Below are 20,862 nucleotides of genomic sequence, written 5' to 3' on the forward strand. Positions count from 1 at the left end.
TATGCCTGTAATCCCAGCAATTTGGGAAGCTAAGGGAAGAGGATCACAAGTTCGAGGTCAGCCTAACAATCTAGCAAGGCCCTAAGCAACTTAGTGAGACCATCTCAAAATTTAAAAAAAAAAAAAAAAAAAAAAAGGTGCAGGGAGGGGTTTGGGGAGGTAGCTCAGTGATTCAGTGCTCCTGGGTTTAATCCCTGGTGAGAGAGAGAGAAAAAGACTTTATGTAAGTACAGATGATTTATAAGGACTTCCAGCTGGGCAGGGCTGGCATCCTGATCTTGAACTACTGTAGGACAGAATTTAACCCACAATAAGCCTTTGCCTAAGTGGAGTGGTTTGAGGGACACAGGAAAAGGCCACTGCATCCCATATCCTACCCCCAACAGCCTGCCTGAGCGGCTGAAATTCCACCATCTGCTATCTATTTCTATGGATTAAATCGCCACAGCTTGATAACCTGGAACTGTGTTTGAGAGGGTATTACACATGGCTTCTTATCAGTCAAGAATGCTCGAGTATAAATTACTCCACCAGCCATCCTTATAACTCAACATCTGATAACAGGCTATACAGAAACAGATACAGGATGGGTAAGCTTAGCTTCAGGGAGGGGGCTGGGGAAAGTCAGAGGGACAGCAAAGGGCATCCAGAGAAGGACTGAGAAGATGGCCACAGGTGGGGGGAGAGAGTGAGAGTCCCCACCCAGAGCTTATGTGATCTGTGCAGTCACTGAAGTGATAGGACTTGGGCCCAGAAGTGTAAGCACAGAGGATGGGGAAGGTTCCGGAACCACCCAACAAGGGGATGCCTGCTTGGGAGTCGTCTGAGAGGGTCACTTTATGAAAACCTCCCTCTGGAGACACCCCCTCTGAGGGTGTGCTACCCCATTATACTCCCATCAGGATGTTTACAGAGCAGAAAAACTCACCAGTTCTGGAACAAAACTGGGCCTGGGGCCTCCTTCCAAACAACCCCAAGGACTATTGCCAACATCGTAAGTGAGAGGCCACTCACTGGGGCAGGAGGGGCAGGGACCTCTGGAGACCTCAGGCCCCTCAGACACAGATGGAGTGGAGATAAAGACTGGGCCAGCCCACGGAGGCAGGAGCCTGCCAGGCCTTCCCTGGGGCACCTTACCTCTCTGTGCCGCAGCTGCAAGTTCTGGCCTTCATAGTACAGGTTGTAGGTCTTCAGATGCAGGAGAAGTTCGTTCCTTGGTGGGGAAGTTACAACATTCTCAGCTGAAGCCCCTTATAATGCAATCATTCTCACCTCTAACCTGGCCTCCGTTACCCTTTGAGTATGGGTTCACATGGACACACATGGGTTCACATGGACACACACAGTTTCACAAGACCCCATTGCCACCTTCCCCAGGATCAAGGTCAAGAGTAAGCACCACTCCAGACCTGACTGAATGTGAGAAGCAACTCTAGAGCCCACGACAGGCCTGAACTGCCCCGACCAACGTCCCTGACAACACTCCCCTGAAACCCAAGCCAAATGAGTGGGCAGGTATGTCACAGATTCATGGAGAGAAACACCCTTCTACAAGGTCACAGGCCCTTCAAAGCCCACAGACAGGGTTTCCTCTGCCTCTCCACAGCTCCCCTCCTTCGTGCACACTGTGAAGGAGGCCAGGAGAGTTCTCCACAGGCTTTTGCAAGACTCAGAAACTCTGAGGCTTTTCAGAAGGTTAACAGGGACAGGTCCGGGACAGACCACCTCAGGTGTGATTGACATGACCTCACTGTGGGTTTAAAAACTTACAAACTCCCATGAACCAGAGAGTGGATGAGCAGAGGGAGTCACTGTCACACAATGCAGTATCACACAATAATAGAGATGAATGAGCCACATACATGAACAGATCTCATCATGAAAGAAGCCAAACCCAAAAGAGAACATTACCCCCAATTCCATTGGTATAAAATTCAAAATGGGCCAGGCACAATCATGTGTGCCTGGGGCTGCTGATGTAGCTCAGTGATTGAGCATCCCTGGATTCAATCCCCAGTACCAAAAAAATCAATAAATAAAGGCTTGAAATGGGTTCTACCACTGATCTGCACCCCCAGTTCTTTTTTTTTTTTTTTTTTCTTGAGACAAGGTCTTACTAAATTGCTGAGGTTGATCTTGAATTTGTGAATTTGCAATCCTCCTGACTCAGCCACCCAAGTCACTGGGATTACAGGCCGGCACCACCACACCCAGCAACATTCTATTTCTGATTATCTAAAAAGTGCTTGTTACTGCCCTCCATGAGGGATGAGGGTGGGGAAGTTGAGGAAGCCCTGCCATGTGTTTTTGCCTATTCTCAGGCAAGAGGTGACAGAATCCAGTCTCTCTAAACACAGTCATCCAATGAACAGATTTTTGGATCATAGCACAAGTTAAAATTCACTGGAAGTTCCAAAAAGATTTCTGACAAATTAAACCTAGATAAGGGAGTAATTCTAAGCAAGCTGGAATGAATTGGTGAAAAATATAATTCCAAATCACTTAAAACAAAATATTTGGTACTTTTGAACACACAGATCTGAAACCAGGTCAGGAAAAGTCCCTGGAGAAATTCTTCAATAAAGAAATAAGAATGTTCTGGATCTCACGCAACAGGCATCTGTGTATGGCCAAGTGTGTCTAAAACAATTTAGTCTTAGATAAACTCAATGCTTATTTAAGATGAAGAACATTCCATATGTAAAATTCCCAAGCTGGGCAGAAAAATATATCCTCAAATTTTTCATGGAAAAAAGCCACTTTTGGCTTAACCCTTGTCATATTAGCAAAAAAAGAAAGAAAGAAAAGAAAGGGAGAAAAAATCTGAGTGCAACAGACTATAGTACATAGAAAACAATGAACCCATCCATTCTACTCAGAGGGCACCTGTGCTAATTTTAGCCAGACACAGCAACTAAGTGACATACAGCCCTAGGCAGGACTCCCCCAGGCAACATCACAGACAAGACAGTGAGTAGTGTCTAGTGTGTTGGGGCTGCTATAAGAAAATACCAGAGACTCGGTGGCTTATAAACAACAGGAGTTCACGTTTCATAGTTCTAGAGGACAGAAAGTCCCACATCAAGGCACCAGCAGATTCAGAGTCTGGTGAGGGCCTGCCCTTCACAGATAGCACCTTCTTCCTGTGTCCTCACAAGGTCGAAGGACAAACAAGCTCCCTCAGGCCTTTTCTCTAAGGGAACTAATTCCATTCATGAGGTCTCCACCCTCATGATCTATTCACCTTCTGAAGGCCTCGCCCCTCCAAACCATCGATTTGGGGTTAAGATTCAACATATGAATTTGAGGCAAACACAAACAGGTCACACAAGCAGCCACCATCCAACGTATCCTCCTGGAAGACTTCCAAGATACCACCTCCTTTGAGTCCCCAAAAGATGCTGTGTCTTGCTCCCCCTTTACTTCCCTTGCAGGCTAGGCTTGGGGGTATATATATATTTTTTATCTTTAACTGCAGATTTGTCATTGTCCTCACAAGTCCAAGTTCAGCTGCTTGGCTCCTTTTCACACACCAGAGTCCTGGCTCTCTGATGCACAGAGGTTTAGCCCTTCTACCAGTGGCCTCTATCCACCCACAATGTCCCCACACAGTAGTGTCCACTGGGCACACAACATAGCACAAAACCTTACTTGGAAATGTATTTATCTTGTCCACATGGGACAAGGGAAGTTTGGTGATTATAGTCCATTCTTCCTTTCTCTTTTCATCCGAAGGGCAGGCCTGTAATGGAAAGGAGAAGACAGAGGTTGAAGCTGGCTTGTGCCCTTGGGAATTAAGCAGAACTCAGGCAGCAGTTGGCAAGGGGAGGAGAACCTTAAATCAGGCCTTCCTCCAGATCCACAGCCTGGGGTGTCCAGTGCTGACCCAGGACTGATGAGAGGCCACTCTGAAACACCCTCAGGAAAGATGACAACTTTTGGATAGTCCAAGAACAAATGCCCCAGCCACAAAGAATGCTGTACCCAAGTTGGTCCCAAGGATGACCAACAAGCCTTGCCCCTGAAGGAACCTTCACAACACAGCACAGAGACCCATCAGACAGGGACAGCCCAGAGTCTCCTGAGGCATATGGAGCGTTGTGTTTTGGATCTTAAATGTGCCCCAAATGCCATGTGTTGAAAGCTTGGCCACCAGCCTATGGCATTATTGAGAGGTAGTGTAACCTGTAGGAGGTAGGACCTCAGGGAAAGAAGTGTGGTCACGGGCGTGCCATTAAGGGGACATTGGGAGCACAGCCTCTCCCTCTCGCTCCCTGCTTCCCGTCCACCATGAGGTGAACAGCTTTGCTCCACCATATGCTCCCTGCCGTGATGTGCTGCCTCACCACAGGCCCAAAGTGAAGGGGTCAAGCAAACCCGGACTGAAACCACCAACCACAATAAAAGGTTCCTCCTTTTAAGCTGCTTATCTGTTATTTTGTGAGGGAAAACTGACTAATACACTGAGGATAGGGAAACCACCTAAAATGCCCAAATGGAGCTGGACACAAAAACCCACAGCATATGATCTATGATTGCCATTAAAACGTGGGCAATTTCATTACCTGGGAAAACAGCAATACATTATGAAAACACGGGTTTGAGGCTATGAGTCTGAGTTGTTTTAAATACATGTAAATATAAAATATGCATAAACAGCTCAACTTGGTGGCACATCCCTGTAACCCCAGCAACTCGGGAGGCTGAGACAGGAGGATCACAAGATCAAGGCCAGCCTCAGCAACTTAGGGACGCTCTAAGCAACTTAGAAAGACCCTGACTCAAAATTAAAAATTAAAAGGGTTGGAGGTGTAGCTCAGTGGCAAAGTGCCCCTGGGTTCAATTCCCAGTACCAAAAAGAAAAAGCATAGATATATACATGTTTATATGTATAAATACATACATTTCAATATGTATGTATTCATCAGGTATTCTTCGCACTATTAACACCTGGGGCTAGATCATTCTTGTTCTTGGGGGCTGTCCTGGGTTTTGGAGGCTGGTTAGCAGCACCCTGACCTGTAATCACTAGATCACCCCAGTCATAGTAATCAAAAATGTCTCTAGACATTACTAAGTGTCTCCTAGGTGCAAAATCACCCCCTAGTGAGAACCACTGGCATTTATATGGATGCACAGAAATGACAGAAAGGCTTGCTTTTTCTGGGTACTAGCAATTTTTTTTTCAAACATTTTATTAAGTGAATTTTCAAGGTGGTGTGGTGGAACACACCTGTCACCCCAACAACTCAGGAGGCTGAGGCAGGAGGATTGCAAACTTGAGGCTAGTCTCAGCAACTTAGTGAGATCCTATCTCAAAAAAGTGAAAGGGCTGGGGTTGTAGCTCAGGAGTACACCAGGGTTCAATGCCCAGTACCCAGAAAGAAAAAAAAAAAATGAAAGAAAGAAAGAGTTTGCAAACATAAAGATGAAGAAACATGGCCATGAAAGCCAAGCCTATTGTATCCCTAATCTTCTACTAAACTTACTGTATCTATTCATCTGTACATCCCTTAATTCAGTTATAAGTTCATGTTATTTGTCATTCATTTCAAAGTAGATTACAGACATCAATCATTTTCCCTTAAATACTTCAGCAAGCATTTCATTAAACCGAGCTCAACTTTTGTTTATGGAAACAGATGGAACCTGCTGACACCTTGATTTTAGTCCCATGAGAACTATGACAGACCTCTGACCCACACCACTGTTAAGATAATAAATCTTAACAGTGTTATTTTAAACCACTGAGTTTTGATAATTTGTTATGGCAACTATGGGAAACTAATGTAAAGGCCTCCTAAGGAAAGAGTGAGAGGCAGGGGAGGAAGCGGAAGACTGAGTTCCACTCAGAAAACTCAAAGTCCACCCATAACCAAAAGTCATACCCTAGAGACATGCTGCTTTCTCTAAATTTTAAATATGTTTTTAAAAAAATTTTTTTTTCCAGAAAGGGCTGGGTGTGGCAGCGCATCCTGTAATCCCAGCAACTAGGAAGGCTGAGACAGGAGGATCACAAGTTCGAGGCCAGCCTCAGCAATTTAGCAAGGCCCTAAGCAACTCAGCAAGACCCTGTCTCAAAATAAAAAATAAAGGGGCTGGGAGTGTATGTAGCTCAGTGGTTAAGTGCCCCTGGGTTCAGTCCCCAGTACCTGGCCCTGGCAAATTTTTTTCCAGAAAAAAATTTCCAGGAAAAATAATCTGATCATAAAACCCAGAGTGAATATATACCACACAAAAAGGGAAAAAGGAAAGTGAGCAAGCTTTTCTTTTTTTTTTTTTTTAAGTGACAATTACCCATAACTAGTGAGTACTCTTTATCTGCATGTGTAAATTTTCACTTTCAACAAACATTTATTGTGTGCCCAGCCATGCCAAACAGTGTACTCCTGGAGGGCTCCACAGTGTTCAAAGGCAGATGGGCCCTGCCCTGCCCTTGGGGTACAGTCTAGTAGGAGGGGGACAAAGGGAGCCCCTTCTTCCAAGGGAAGGCAGGCCTATGGTGGCGGAAGGGCACCTATATGGGTTTTGGTGAGGAGCTGGAGGCTTTGTGGAGGAAGTGACCTCCAAACTAAGAAGTCTTGGATGAGATGGCACCTGCCAAAGTGAGAGTGGATGTGCCCAAGCAGGAGGATCAGGCCCCCCTGAGTTGTGCAGGAGGGGGTGGTGTGTGCAGCATGAGGCCGGAAGAGCAGGTGAGGTCACCAGGGAGAGAATGAGAAGGGGCTAAGGCAGTGCCTGAGGAACCCAGCCAGTCAGGGTGGGGGAGGAAGAAGAGTCCCTGGGTGTGGCGGGGGACAAGAGTACCGTATTCTGGAAGCCCAGAGAACAGGGTGCCTTGGGGTGATGGCCACGGTGAGCAGAGCCAGAAGCTGGTGGTGGGAGCCCAGGAAGGGAAACCTGGAGCCAGATCTAAAGCACATGGAGGTTGTTATGGTTTGGATGTGAGGTGTCCCCAAAAGTGCACAGGTGAGACAATGCAGGAAGGTTCAGAGGAGAAATGATTGGGTCGTGAGAGGGTTTTAACCCAATGAGTGAATTAACCCCCATGGGATTAACTGAAGTAGTAGGGTGTGGCTGGAGGAGATTGGGATTGGGGTGTGGTTTGCGGGTATATGATTTGTGTCTGGAGAATGGAGTCTCTCTCTGCTTCCTGATGATGTGAGCTGCTTCCCTCTGCCACGCTCTTCTGCCATGATGTTCAGCCTTACCTGGAGCCCTGAGGAATAGAGCTGGCCTTCTAAGGACTAGGACCCCTGAAACAGTGAGCCCTCAAATAAACCTTTCATCCTTTATAATTGTGCTGGTCAGATCATTTAGTCACAGCAACGAGATAGGTGACTAAACCAGAGGTCATGAGGAACCTCAGTTAGAGCCACTCTACAAACTGGCGTGGGAATCAGATGGGTAATGCCTGGGACCCTTCTCCCCATGAACACTGGAGTCTGTCTTCATCTATCCATCCATTTCTGCAGCTATCTTTCAAGTCTTATATCATTTGTGCTCTTAATCTCTGTTCCTTATTTTCCTCAAAATTCTTCAGCGAATCTTCTAATTCATTGGTTGAATTTTCTGCAGACCTCTCTTTGTTCACTGCCTCCCATATAACCTATAATTTGGTAATTCTGTTTTGCATCTGAAAGCAATCTGTCTAGCTCTTAAGACGATTCCCTTTTGATTCCATGTCCTCTTAAATCTACTGAGAATACCAATTAGAGAATTTAAGTCTTCTCTATAGTTATTAAATCTATTTGGAACTAGAGAAACAATAGGCAGATCAATGAAACAGTGTAACATACAGAAATAGACCCGAGACCCAAATATATCTGAGAACATAGAATGTGAGCAGAATTTCTAAATAATGGGAAAAGATAGATTAACAACAACAAAAAAGTCACTAGAGAATTAGCTGACTCTGGAAAGGCAACAATAAGGAAGCTAAATCCCTATCTTACTCCATTCACCAAAAGAAATCACAGACGAATAAAAAATTTAAGCATTAAACAATAAAATGCTGCTGTCTCCTCCAGCTGTTCAAGATACTGAAAGGAAAGAAGGTCAAGGGGAAGAAGGTGGCCCAGGTCCCTGCTGTCATCAAGAGGTAGGAAGCTAAGAAGGTGAACACCCTGTTCAAGAAAAGGCCTAAGGACTTCAGCATTGGACAGGACATCCAGCCCCACCAGGGACCCCACCCGCTTTGTAAGATGCCCCCACTACATCCAGCTACAGCAGCAAAGGGCTATACTCTGTAAGCAGCTGGAAGTGCCTCCTGTGATTAGCCAGTTCACCAGCTGCTTAAGCCAGCCCCCAAGTACAGACCAGAGACTAAGCAGGAGAAGCAGCAGAGGCTATTGGCCCCGGTAGAGAGGAAAGCTGCTGGCAAAAGGGAGATCCCCACTAAGAGAGGGCTGCTCCCAGGAGCAGGGGTCAATGCTGTCACCACCTTGGTGGAGAATGAGGGGGCTCAGCTGGTGGTAACTGCACATGACGTGGATCCCATTGAGCTGGCTGTCTTCCTGCCGGCCCTGTGGGGCAAGATGGGAGTCGCACCGTCAAGGGGAAGGCCAGACTGGGATGTCTGGCTCGCTGGAAGACATGCCCCACTGTGGGCTTCACCCAGATTAACTTGGAAGACAAAGGTGCTCTGGCAAAGCTGATGAAACCTATCAGAACCAACTACCATGACAGATATGATGAGATCCGACTTGACTGGGGAGGCACTGTCCTTGGGTCCAAAATCTGTGGCCCGCATTGCCAAGTTGGAAAAGGCCAAGGCTAAAGAACTTGTCACTGAACTGGGATAAATGTACACTGTTGCGTTTTCTGAACATAATAATAAGCATTGTCCTTCATCCAGAAAAATAAAATCAAATAAAATGCTGGTGCTGGGTTTGGTGGCACACACCTATAATCCCAGTGACTCAGGAGGCTAAGGCAGGAGGATTGTGAGTTTGAGGCCAGCCTCAGAAATTTAGTGTACCATTAACATTTTAGGGAGACTCTGCCTCAAAATAAAAAACAAAAAGGCCTGGGAATGTAGTACAGCGGTAAAGTTCCCCTGAGTTCTATCCCTAGTACCAATAAATGAGTAAATAAATAAATAACTGAAGAAACTTCAGAAGGGAAAAACCTTTCTATTCAAAACTCAAAATACAGAAGACATTTTTTTTTTTTTTTTTAGAGATGCTAACCTGTAAAAATGTTAACTTTTTTGGAAAAAAAAAAGATTTACCCTATTCAAAGTCAAATGGCATATGTCAAATTGGGGAAACTATTTACAATACACAAAACAAAGGGTTAATGTTTTTAATATATGAAGGGCTTTAATAAATCAATAAGAAAAATGTCTTACACTCATTTTGAAAAAGGGGGGCCCAAAGGACATAATTCATAGAAAAATAAATTCAACTTAATAATAAACCTATGAAGAGAACTCATGACCATGACCCTCATGACCATTTTTTACTTACCAGATTGATAAAAATCACGTAGTCTGATGGCCCCAAATATGCAAACTCATCAGGACTCAGTCACTTTCTACCTCTTGGGTGATCTCATCAAGGTCATAGCAATAGCAATAAATGCAACCTATAGGCTCATGTTGTCCCTTATGTTGTCTTGGATCTGACTTCTCCCAACTTTTTCTATTTCTCAGGGAAGGAGTACTAGGAAAATATTTACATAGTCTACCATGTCGTTGTACTGAAATTCCAGGTAAGTGATTCTAGGACACCACCCCTCCTTTGTCTGCCTCAGAAACATCTACATCTCTCTTCACGAACTTTCCAATCCTGATCCCAAATCCCTGACTACCCCAGTCAGCTGCAAAAACCAAGCTAAAGTTACACATGCATGCTTTGGGGCAACACAGCAGCAGCAGTTAACAAAGGGCCGGAAGTTTATAGTTAGGTCTCAGAGTATTGTTCCTCACATAAGGAAGGGTCAGAGGAAGACAGTTTATGGGGTTGGAATGTGGATTCAATTGGAGACTTCCTCCGAAGGTGCCTGCCAACATCAGTGGCCTTGGAGAGAGGGATTCACTCAGCCAGCTGATTGCAACTCTTCTGTCTTCCCTGTTATTATCTAGAAATTTCCAGAGTCCTCCTGTGCTCCAAAATGCCTTGTAAGAATCATTTACAAGCATCACTTCCCACAATGCTTTGGGAATACAGACTGACACTCACCACGTCTTTTAAAAGGGAAGGGGAAAGAGCAGATTTTACATAAATAATTATTAAGTGGAGCTGCTCTTTGGAAATCTAAAACACTTAAATCTACTGAACTCCCTCTGTGAACAGAGTTACTTACCCCTCAAGAAATCTATATCAGCTGAGCACATGCCTATAATCCCAGCAGTTTGGGAGGTCAAGGCAGGAAGATTACAAGTTTGAGGCCAGCCTGGACAACTTGGGAAGACCCTATCTCAAAATAAAAAATAAAAAGGGCTGGGAGGTAGCTCAGTGGTAGAGGGCTTTCCTAGCAGGCAGGAGGCTCTAAGTTCAATCCCCAGTACCACCAATGGGGGCAAAAAGAAGAATCAGTACTGCTTTATAGAAAAATCACTTTAGAAAATAAGGTACATACTGAATGTTTACTAACTACAAAGCACATCTGCAAAAACTTTAGATGTGACTATTGCAGGACTTGCCTAGTTAGCAATGAGCCTCCTAGTCATACTGAGCTCCTGTTGGGACCATTTTTCCCTTCTAGCATTAGCTTCCTGCTTTGGCAGAATATTCTAGATTCTCCTCAGCTCCATTAACTGCCTAGGTGAGGCCATCTAGCTTGTCAATGGGATCTAGCTGACATGTTGAGACTCATCGTGATTGCCTGCCTGTTTCTAAGACAACTCAAGGGCATGACCTTCCCAAAGACCCAAGAGAATATCCTCACAAAGGAAAGGTTCCTTGGCCATTAATGCGACACATGTCATGCAGAACTTTCTGGGCCTGCTTCCCAGGCCCTGCAGGCCTACTCATGTTCCTTCTTGAGACCTAAGCGAACTCACATGTTCCCTAGACCCTGATTCAAACTTACCTCCCCCTCTGAACTGTTCCTATTGTCCCCAGGGCAGTGTGTGTGGGGACAAGTGCTCAGCCCTCAGGCTGCCCCTCCTTACAGTACCACTCAGAAATCCTGTCTGGTGTTCCCGCTCCTGAGCCTGGACCTTCCTCCCTCTGGGCCCTCTGGGCCCACAGCTCCCAGTCTGTGCCTCTCTCCTGCCCACACTAAAGGAAAGGGATGGGGTCAGCAGCAGCCCTGGGAAGGGACCCTGCGGTTCTGGTCAGGAATCCCGAGGAGCAGAGCAGGAGGAGGACCTGTAAGGGAGTGAGGGAGCCTGGGCAGGCGGGCAATGAGCTAGGGATGCACGGTTCTGCTGGAGGCAGCCAGACTCAGCCTGCTCCCAAGGGCGCGCTGGGGTGCAATGAGCAGGAGCTGTCGAGCTAGAAGCAGGCGGGACAGGCCTTATACCCCTGGGCCAGTCGAATTCCACTCAGGGAGAGGGGGTGACTCCCAGGCATTTCCCTGCAAGAGCCCATCTCAGGGTAAAGGGGGTAGCTAAGGCTTGTCAGGAGCCAATGCTCCCAAAACGCAGTTGATGAAGGGAACCCAGGTGGGTATCACAGTGCCCAGCACAGCAGCCCTGAGTTTGTACTGAAGCACATCCTGGCTGGGAAGAAGCACCTGCCCACTCAGGATTGTCCTGGTGCTGTGCAAGGCCAGCCTGCAGGGATGGGGATAAACTCACCCCAGCTCTGTGCCAGTCAAGGCCCTGTCACCGCACTCTGAGGGGCCTCCCTGCCTCTTTTTCACAGACCCCACTCACAGGTGTTTCCAGCCTCCCAGAAAATAAATGAGGGGCTGTCCAAGGCCCGGAAATTCACAGGCTCAGCTTCCTCTGAGGAGAGCAAATGCCAAGTTCTCAAGAGGTGGGAACAGCATCCAGAGCTCTCTCCAAAGACAACAAAATCTGTTCTTAGCCCTTCGTGTCTCCAAATTCGGCTGCCCTCCCTCCCTGCAGCCAGGGAGCCCAGATGCTAGCTCCTTGTGGTTTCTGTTCCAGCCTTGAGAGTAAGTGCCTTTCCTCTTAATTGTTGCCTAAAAAGTCCCAGGGGAAAAAAGAAGGTGGGGGTGGTGGGCAAATGCAGAACAGAAAGGCACAGCCCCTGGAAAGTCCAGGGTGGCATGGATGAAGAATACCCTTTGGTGGCTGTTTCTGTTGTTTTGTTTCCTAAACTGTCTTCCCGGTTGTATGGCAGGAGCCAGGTCTCACCCCGCCCGTACCTCTGCTCCCAGTGAGGCATGGGAAGGGCAGTAGGGCAGAAGTCAATCTATAGGATGCAGGCAGCCCCAGTCTCCAAGAAAAACACCTGCAAGGGGAGAGAAACAGACTCCAGGAGGGGAGCTTCCTGTGGGGAGTTCCCAGGGTGGCAGACCCTCCAGATCAGTGAGAGAAAATCCTTTGAAGGAAGGAAGGAATGGAAATTCCTAAAAGCAACCTGAATTGGGTATTTAGCACCTCCTTCCTGTTATTAATATTTCCAAAGAGACATTGTAGAGTATCCCAAAGGGTTGGTATATGCAGGCACAGAGCTGATACAAAGGGCTCCTTCTCGCAAACCAGGGTACCATGTCATAGAAGCCAGGAAGTCAGCCTGGGCTCTAGACCTGATGCAAAGGAAATGCTTGCTGGAGGTCTGCAGCTTCCCCTTTTGGGACCTGTCCCTACCTCTTATCTGAGCCCTGCCCCTCCCTCTGAGGACAATCTGCATCTCCTGGGTTGGACAACAGAGTTATCTGACACAGTGCTTCATAACTATGGTGTTAAAAACTGACTTGCTTTGTTCTCCTGAGGGAATCTGCTTTGTAACCAAGTAGTGACAGAGGAGATAATGTGGGGCCCTCTGCACTGCCCTCATATCAGGGCAGGAAGAAGTGCCAATGGCAAACAGGAAACCCCGGCCTCATTGCACTACACGAGGAAGGAGACTTGAGTTGTGGGCTGGGTTCCTGCCAAGATCTGGAGATGACAAGAGATTCTACACAGAGGTTCACCAACTTGAGTCTACCAAGGGCTTGGGCAAAATTCCGGTTGACTCTGAAGGAAAAGAGGTGCTCTTTTTCCACCTGCATGCAGCAGTCAATGAAGACCCACTTCCTGGCCAGGTTGCATCCTCTCTGGAATCTGCTCATCCCAAGATCCTTCCCCAAATGAACTCTAACATCTCCTTCCCTGGCCCCTCTTCAGATTCCCAGGGACCCACTGACAGCCCACCACATGGCTCTCCCAGGCACCCTGCTCAGGAAGGGATCTAGCACCAAACACTTGTATGGAGGGGCACGGAAGTCATGTGTCCTGGAAGAATGTACTTCACTTGCAAAGCTTTACTTTTGACTCCCTCCCATGCCCCAAATTTTAAGCATTACAGAAGAAATTACTTTGCCCTGCCTAGGGGGAGCAGCATAAAGGAAGCCAGAGGGAAAGGGCTCAGACCAAAAGCTCTAGCAGATCAGTTGCAGGGAGTCCTCAATATCTGTTTCCCCACAAATGGGGAAAACAACAACCAGGGATCCTTTCGTACTATGATAAGACAACAAATGTGAATAAGTAGACCAATTACCATGCACAGAGCTTACTATATGGGCTCTCTATTTATCTGCTTCAATTCATTTAATCCCCACAACAACTCCATTAAGGAAGAAATTTAGAGCTCAAGGTATAGCTCACTGGTAGAGCACTTATCTAACATGCATGAGTCTCTGGGTTCAATCCCTAGCACCACCAAAAAAAGAAAAAAAGAAAAGAAACTTTATTATCCCATTTTGCAGGTAAAGCAATCAAGGCACAAAGAAGCTACATAACTTACCCAAAGATACAACCAGCAAGGGGCAGAGCTGAGATTCAAACCCAAGAAGGCACAGCTGCAAAGCAGAATCCCTACATACTATAGCTCCCCTTGCGGGTGAAGGGAAGGTGATTTCACCAAATCAGCTGACCCAGCTGTAGTCTGGAGGGTCTGCCTCTAAGCGTGTATCAGAATCTGGAGGCCTTGCTAAAGTCCAAAGACCTGCCACCCCCAACCTGCAATTTCTGACTCAGTGACTCAGTGCTCAGGGACTCTGGGTGAAATGATGCGTTTCTTTCTTTCTTTCTTTCTTTCTTTCTTTCTTTCTTTCTTTCTTTCTTTCTTTCTTTCTTCTTTCCTTCCTTCCTTCCTTCCTTCCTTCCTTTTTTTCTTTTTATTTTTTGTGGTGCTGGGGATCAAATCCAGGGCCTCATGGATGCCAGGCAAGTGCTCTACCACTTGAGTCACATCCCCAGTACAAGATACTGTTTCTAATGGGCTCCTGACAGTGCTAATGCTCCTAGGAAAAGGCCCTTGTGCCATCTCCCAGTGTGTCCAGGAACCCCACAGGGAAGGCTTTATTTTCACTGCTTTACAGATGAGGAAACAGAAGGTCCCAGAGGTCAGGCAACTTGTTCCAGGTTACACAGCCAGCATGAAGCCTGTGCTCCTTCTATGGTATCGGCTGAGAGCTGGATCTCAGGGACTCCCACACAGGCACAGGAGAGGCAGCAGCAGGCTAGGGGTCCTGGGAATGGCTGGAGGGAGTGACTGACCCTGCAGACGGTCTGGAGGAAAGGCAGACCCTGTCCCTGCAGGCCCAGAGTACACAGGTCCCTGTCCAGGAGCCTGAGCACTGGCATTCACAGAGCCACTGACCCCTGCCACATAGCACCCTGTCTACAGAATGAACTACTTCCCCACCACGGGCCCCACAAATCATTCCCACCCTCCCCCATCCCCAGAAAAAGCCTCAGCTGCTGGCCACTGCCAGACACAGGCCCTTCCTGACACGCAGCTCAGCCTGGGCCACCAGGGAGAGGAGGAACTGAAACGCAGCAAGAAGCAGGGCTGGGACTCCCCAAGCAGGTGGGTCTGCAACGTCTCTTCTCCTTGCATACCAACTGGGGCCCCGCCTGGGCCTTCTGGCTCAGACCCACCCTTGCACGCAGGCCTGAGCCCCCCAGTGCACAGGGCCTGTGGAAGACCTGCCCCAAATGCCTGCTTCCTTCCCCACACCAACAGGCAGGCACTAGTCAGGTCAATGACCAGGAAAGCAGCCCAAGGGACACCCAGACAATCGCTTCCCAGGCTGTTTGAGCAGCCTCTTGTTTATAGGGAAGTTCCACCAACTTCAATGAGCTATTGACCTTTTAGATGGATGTTTAGAAGAAAACTCAAGGGCCCTTAACCTCTCAGCAGAGAACCAGGGACCAAAAGAGGCCTAAAGGAAGTAAAACTTTTAGACAGAAAGAGTGGTCCATGTGAGTGGACGTGAACGCATAGGTATGGTTGTGTAAGGGACTGTGTAAGGGTGTATAAGGGACTGTGTGCATAGCATGTATGGGGGTGTGGTATATGTGTACATGTGTATGTGTGGGGGGATAGGGTGTGGGTGTGCGAGTCTGTGTGGTAAGTGTGACTGTGTGCAGGTGTGGCTGTGTCCAGGTCATGGGTGTTCACGTGTATGGGTATGTGTATGTGACGTATGGGGAGTGTCAGGAAAAGCAAAGTGCCCTCACACCACAGTCAACACAGAAGTCTTCTGACCCCAGGTGCATGGGGATTTCTCCCACTAGCACCCAATTCCACAGCAGACACCAGCTGGGCCTCCTCTAATCCATGTCAGTTGACTCTACCTTCCTGGAGAGAGTGTCAGATCTCACGGGTTGAGGCCTCAGTCCCCTAGACCACCTCCTACACTTCACACGCCAGTTGCAATTCCCAGGCAGCTTTACCTGCGCTTTGAACCCACCAGGTACAAACCAGGGTTCCAACAACCCCCTTCTCAGTTTTGATTAATTAGCTAACGCGGCTCACAGGACTCAAGCCGATGCTCCCTGACATTCACAGATTTATTGTAAAAGATGTTGCAGAGGATAGGAATGAAGAGATGCACAGAGTAAGGTCTGGGTGAAGAGGTGCGGCGCTTCGGTGCCCTCGCCAGGCATGCCACCCTGCAGGAACCGCCACGTGTTCATTTATCTGGGAATTCTCTGAACCCAGACCTTTTGGGTATTTATGCATGGACAACTGTGTCAAAATGTGATTAGACAAAAAAAGGTCTTATCTAATGCCAACAGACAGGGAGGGGAAAGCCAGCGAGGCCTGCACTCTTCTTGGCCTCTCTATGCAGCTTTTCTCACTCCAGGTTATGAGGCAAGAGCCTTCTGGAACAAGGAGGGTCTTATGACTCACTATAGGACAAGGTAGGTCAGAAAACCTAGACTCTGGCTCAGAAAAACCAGAGACTTAGACCCCACCACCCCCACCGCCATTATCTACAGACTCCAGAGAAGGGCCTGGTCACGTCTGCCTCCCTGAAGCAACCTCTCTATCACTGCCCACCAGAGGGATCCTGCCAAAAAGTACATGTTTCAGCCCAATCACAGGCTAAAATGCAGCCATGAGAAAAATTCTACATGACTGGTTTGGCCCCAGGGGACAGTGGGCCATTGGCGGAGATAACACTGACCCCAGGAAAGCAAATAAAGAAGAAATATTCTGACCTGCATTTCTCAAAACCAAGGGATATTTGATAGGACAGTTGTAATGTCTAACCTGGAAAAGGGCAAATTAAGCTTCCTTCTAGCCCAATAATTAGGGATATAAGTGGAGTCCCATCCTAGAGGGAGGCCATTAGTTAAGCAGGGCATGAGTCTGTGCCCGTGACCTCCCACACACCTGCCTGTTCACGGGCTGCTGGCTGATCTGGGCAGGTAAGGAAGGGCAGACTCCAGTTCCCGCTTCCTCTGAGCACAGGTTTCTGTGATGGCCACACGTCCTGTTTACTGAGTGGTTGCCAAGTCACCGGCCAATCTGAGACTCACCTCTGACCTCACATCCCTTTCCTGAAGGGAACCCCAGCACTTCTTCCTTTTATGGTGCCACAGGCTGAGGCTCTGAGTTTCCTATGCAGAGATCTTGGGGTTTCCTCTACTTGCTACCTGGAGACAGGGTTGGAGACCAAAATCCAGGGTGGCTGGCCTCTCCTGCCCCCAGAGACAGACAGGTTCCTTGGATGTGAGAAGCAGTAAAGAGGGGAGAGAAGGAAGGGTCTGACATGCTCTGGGCCCTCCCAAGGGCCTGCCATTGTGGGAGCATCTTATCCACCTCCTCTAACCTCAGTAACACACCAACGGTGTGGGGGGTAGAATTCATCCTCACACAGCAGATCTGGAAGCCATCCTAGTGCCAGGAGAGATGGGACATCTGGGGGTTTCCAGAGCATTTCCAGGAGGCTGAAGGGAAGTGTTTCACAACATCATATTCAGGCCCTCCTTTGCCTGCCCTGTGAAAAGCTAACTAACCCTACAGGAAAGTCAGCCTCATAAAAAACAAAACTTCTCCAACATGGCCCTCAAAGCCTGTTTTTATAGAATTTTTTTCTATTTCCCTAACTGCCCGGAATTTCAAAGACAGTCACCCACCAGACAGATAAAAAAGCATAGCCAGGTAAAGAAAGATCCTGAGAACCTTCTTGAACCTACACTCTCCTACCAACATGCTGGAGGCCTGGCGGGCCCAAAGGGAGCTTACTTAAAGAACTTAAAGCCTTTGTCACAGATCGAGGCATACTGGAGAAAAGCCACTTGACCCATGCTGTGATCCCTGAATAGAGCCATGAGACCTGGCTTCCCAGTTCTGGGTCCCACTGCTTCCTGTCCTCAGATATAACCCAAAATGCAGACAGAGCTCACCAGTCTCCACCCTACTGCACCAAAGTCCCTATTAAACCCCCACACACAGCAAAACAATGCCTACCCCAGATGTCCACGTGATCAAAAAGGCCCTACATGGAGCTTTAGGATGAGGGCACCAATTATCTGAAGCTACTGCTCATATCTCCAGAGTACTTGAGGCCTCCTGGACCCCACCAGCTAAAGTCCTCCCTGCACCCCAGCCTACACTATGGACAAAAAGCAGTCAACAGCCATTCTGGTGGCTGCCATGATGGGTATGTAACTCGTCTAAGTTAGTCACAGGGTTTGAAACACACAGAAGAAGCTTGAAATAGAAAACTTGAGACTCCCTCAATCTTCAAGAAAACTGGTCTCAACAAGTCCAGCTGGTTGGATCTCATTCACTGCAGAAGCACTGGTGTCAGAGGGAAGAAGGACCACCAGGGCCCTGTGGCCCTGCCTGAAATGGAACCATCTGAGGTCAAATACTGCACCTCCCCCCGATCCTCTCTCTCTCTCTCAGGGTTTTTATTCCTTTCTATTACACATGCTCTGGGCCCTCCCAAGGAGCAGCCATTGTGGGGACATCTTATCCACCCTCCTCTAACTTCATTAACACACCAACAGTGTGTAGGGGGGAATTCTTTATTAAAAATAAAGACAAACAGAAAGATTAATTATTCACAAAAGAAAAAATATTGTATGAGTCTACTTATATGGAGTGCCTAGGATAGGCAAATTCATAAAGATAATAAGTAGAACAGAGGTTACCAGGGACTGGGGAGAAAAGGGAGTGAAGGATGTAGAGCTTCTGCCTGAAATGATGAGAAAATTCTAGAAATGGATAGTGGCAATGGCCACACACGATTGTGAATGTACTTAATGCCACTGAATTGTAGACTAAAAGGGTACTAAAAGGGTAAATTTTATGAGCTATATATGCATGCATATGTATATTCCCACAATAAAAGATGAAATGATAATATGTGAACAAAAGATGGAAATAAAAATCTCCCCAAATTCCAACACCAAAAGATAATCACTGCTAACATTCTGCCACAGATCCTTCAAGACACACATGTAAACAGATTATTTATTTTACAAATATAAAACAAGACTAGGCATGGAGGCACATGTCTGTAATCCTAGCACTCAGGAGCCTAAGGCAGGATGATCATTTGATTTTCTTTTCTTCAGGTACTGGGGATTGAACCCAGGTTGCTTTACCACTGAGTCATATCCCCAGTTCTTTTTATTTCTGATTTTGAGATAGGGTTTCCCTAAGTTTCTTAGTGTCTCACTAAGTTGCTAAGGCTGACCTTGAATTTATGATCCTCTTGTCTCAGCCTCCTGAGTAGTTGGGATTACAGTTGTACGCCACCATGCCCAGCCCAGTATGAACCCTTGAGTTCAGGGGTTCAAGACCAGCCTGGGCAACATAGTGAGATGCTCATCTTAAAACAATACAAAACACCAAAAATAGTGCAATGTTTGGTGACCTGCTTCTTAGAAATATGTCTTATTTTTCCATGTTAATACACATACAACTATATACTTTATTTTTGAAGCTACATGGTATCCCAATATGTTGATACACCATAATTAATTTATGATTGTAGTGCATTTAGTCTCCACTTTTTATAGCCATTGTTGTTATCATTATTATAAATAATGCTGCAAGGGACATCCCCACATACTCGTCCAATTATATCCTTAGGATAGAAAGTTCTGCCATGGAATTGCTGAGTCAGCAACCTTGGAAGGGTTGTCACCAGAGCATTAAGGGGAAAACCAGATCAGGGATATTGATTTCTGTCTTATAAAAGTCTCTCTCTCCCTGTGAACTTTTCTCAGATTCCATTTGGATTTCTATGAAATTGCACAGTGGTTCAGAATGTTAGGGACTGTCCTCTCCATAGGAAACCAGTTCCTTCCTAGTTCCCCTCCTCGGTCTTCTCTGGAGACATGCCATAAAATAAAACTGGTATACAAGGAAGGCAGAATGACACTGGATTAATAACCCCTGAATCACTTGTGTGACAGGAAAGAATCTAGGATTGCCCAGTGCTGGGTCCCCAATCAATTGTAGTCACCACAAGTATGAACACATGAAATTTTTTGAGTTGGGTTCAGTGGCCCATGCCTATGATCCCAGCAACTAAGGAGGCTGAGGCAGGAGGATTGCAAGTTGAAGGCCAGCCTCAGCAACTTAGACCCTGTCTCAAAAGAAAAAAGAAAAAGGGTTGAGGACGTAGCACAGTGATAGAATGCCTCTAGATTTAATCCCCTATACAGAAAAAAGAAGGAAAAAAATAAAAGTATTTTTGTTGTTGAAAGTTGTGTTTTTAAGGACAATGTAAGGAGCTTTCTAAAGAGATAAAGGGCTAGAAAGAATGTGTGAATCATCTAATCCTTTACCTTGAAGATGGGGAAACTAAGACCCAGAAAGACACAGCATCAGTATCTCAATAATCATTAAATGAACCCTAGAACTGGCTCACACAATGACTCAACTAGTTCAGAGTAGAGCTTAAATGTAGTCAAATTTCAAACATTTAGTATAATTGTTTTATTTTGTTTTTTTCCTGCAGTACTAGCAATGAAATCAAGGGACCTAGGCTGGGGAGATAGCTCAGTTGGTAGAGTGCTCGCCTTGCAAGCACAAGGCCCTGGGTTTGATCCCCAGCACTGCAAAAATAAATAAATAAATAAAAAATAAAGGGACCTCACACATGCTAGGCAGGAGTTTTACCACTGAGCTCCATCCCCAGCCCTTTTTATTTTATTTTGAGAGTGGGTCTCCCTAAGGTGACCAAGCTGACCCTGAACTTGTGATCATCCTGCCTCAGGCTCCTGAGTGGCTCTCCAGGCATGTACCACCACACCCAGTCACCTCGCACAATTCTTTTTTTGTATTAGGGATTGAACTCAATGGTACTTAACCACTGAGCCACATCCCCAGCCCTTTGTTTGCATTTTATTTAGAGACTGGGTCTCACTGAGTTGCTTAGGGCCCTGCTAAGTTACTGAGGCTGGCTTTGAACTCCCAATCCTCCTGCCTCAGACTCACAAGTTGCTAGGACTACAGGTGGGTACCACCATGCCTTCCTATA

The 20,862-nt window shown here is 46.8% G+C and overlaps 1 protein-coding gene and 1 pseudogene across 5 annotated transcripts in view; one reads left to right on the forward strand and one right to left on the reverse strand.

The window, feature by feature from the left end:
- Rassf2 (Ras association domain family member 2) overlaps positions 1–20,862 on the reverse strand; it is a 45,634-nt gene that overhangs the window by 19,365 nt on the left and 5,407 nt on the right. For all 5 annotated transcript variants that reach the window (XM_047540863.1, XM_047540859.1, XM_047540860.1 and 2 more), the window contains exons 3-4: positions 3,652–3,742; positions 1,138–1,213 (exon numbers count right to left, since the gene is read on the reverse strand). In XM_047540863.1, the coding sequence (XP_047396819.1) occupies positions 1,138–1,213; positions 3,652–3,710 (135 nt within the window). In that variant the 5' untranslated portion in view covers positions 3,711–3,742. The remainder of the gene's footprint in view (positions 1–1,137; positions 1,214–3,651; positions 3,743–20,862) is intronic.
- Positions 6,678–8,804, forward strand: LOC124977362 (60S ribosomal protein L7a-like; annotated as a pseudogene).

The sequence above is a fragment of the Sciurus carolinensis genome, chromosome 2 (genome assembly GCF_902686445.1).
Source record: "Sciurus carolinensis chromosome 2, mSciCar1.2, whole genome shotgun sequence".
In the NCBI taxonomy this organism is placed as follows: Eukaryota; Metazoa; Chordata; class Mammalia; order Rodentia; family Sciuridae; genus Sciurus; species Sciurus carolinensis.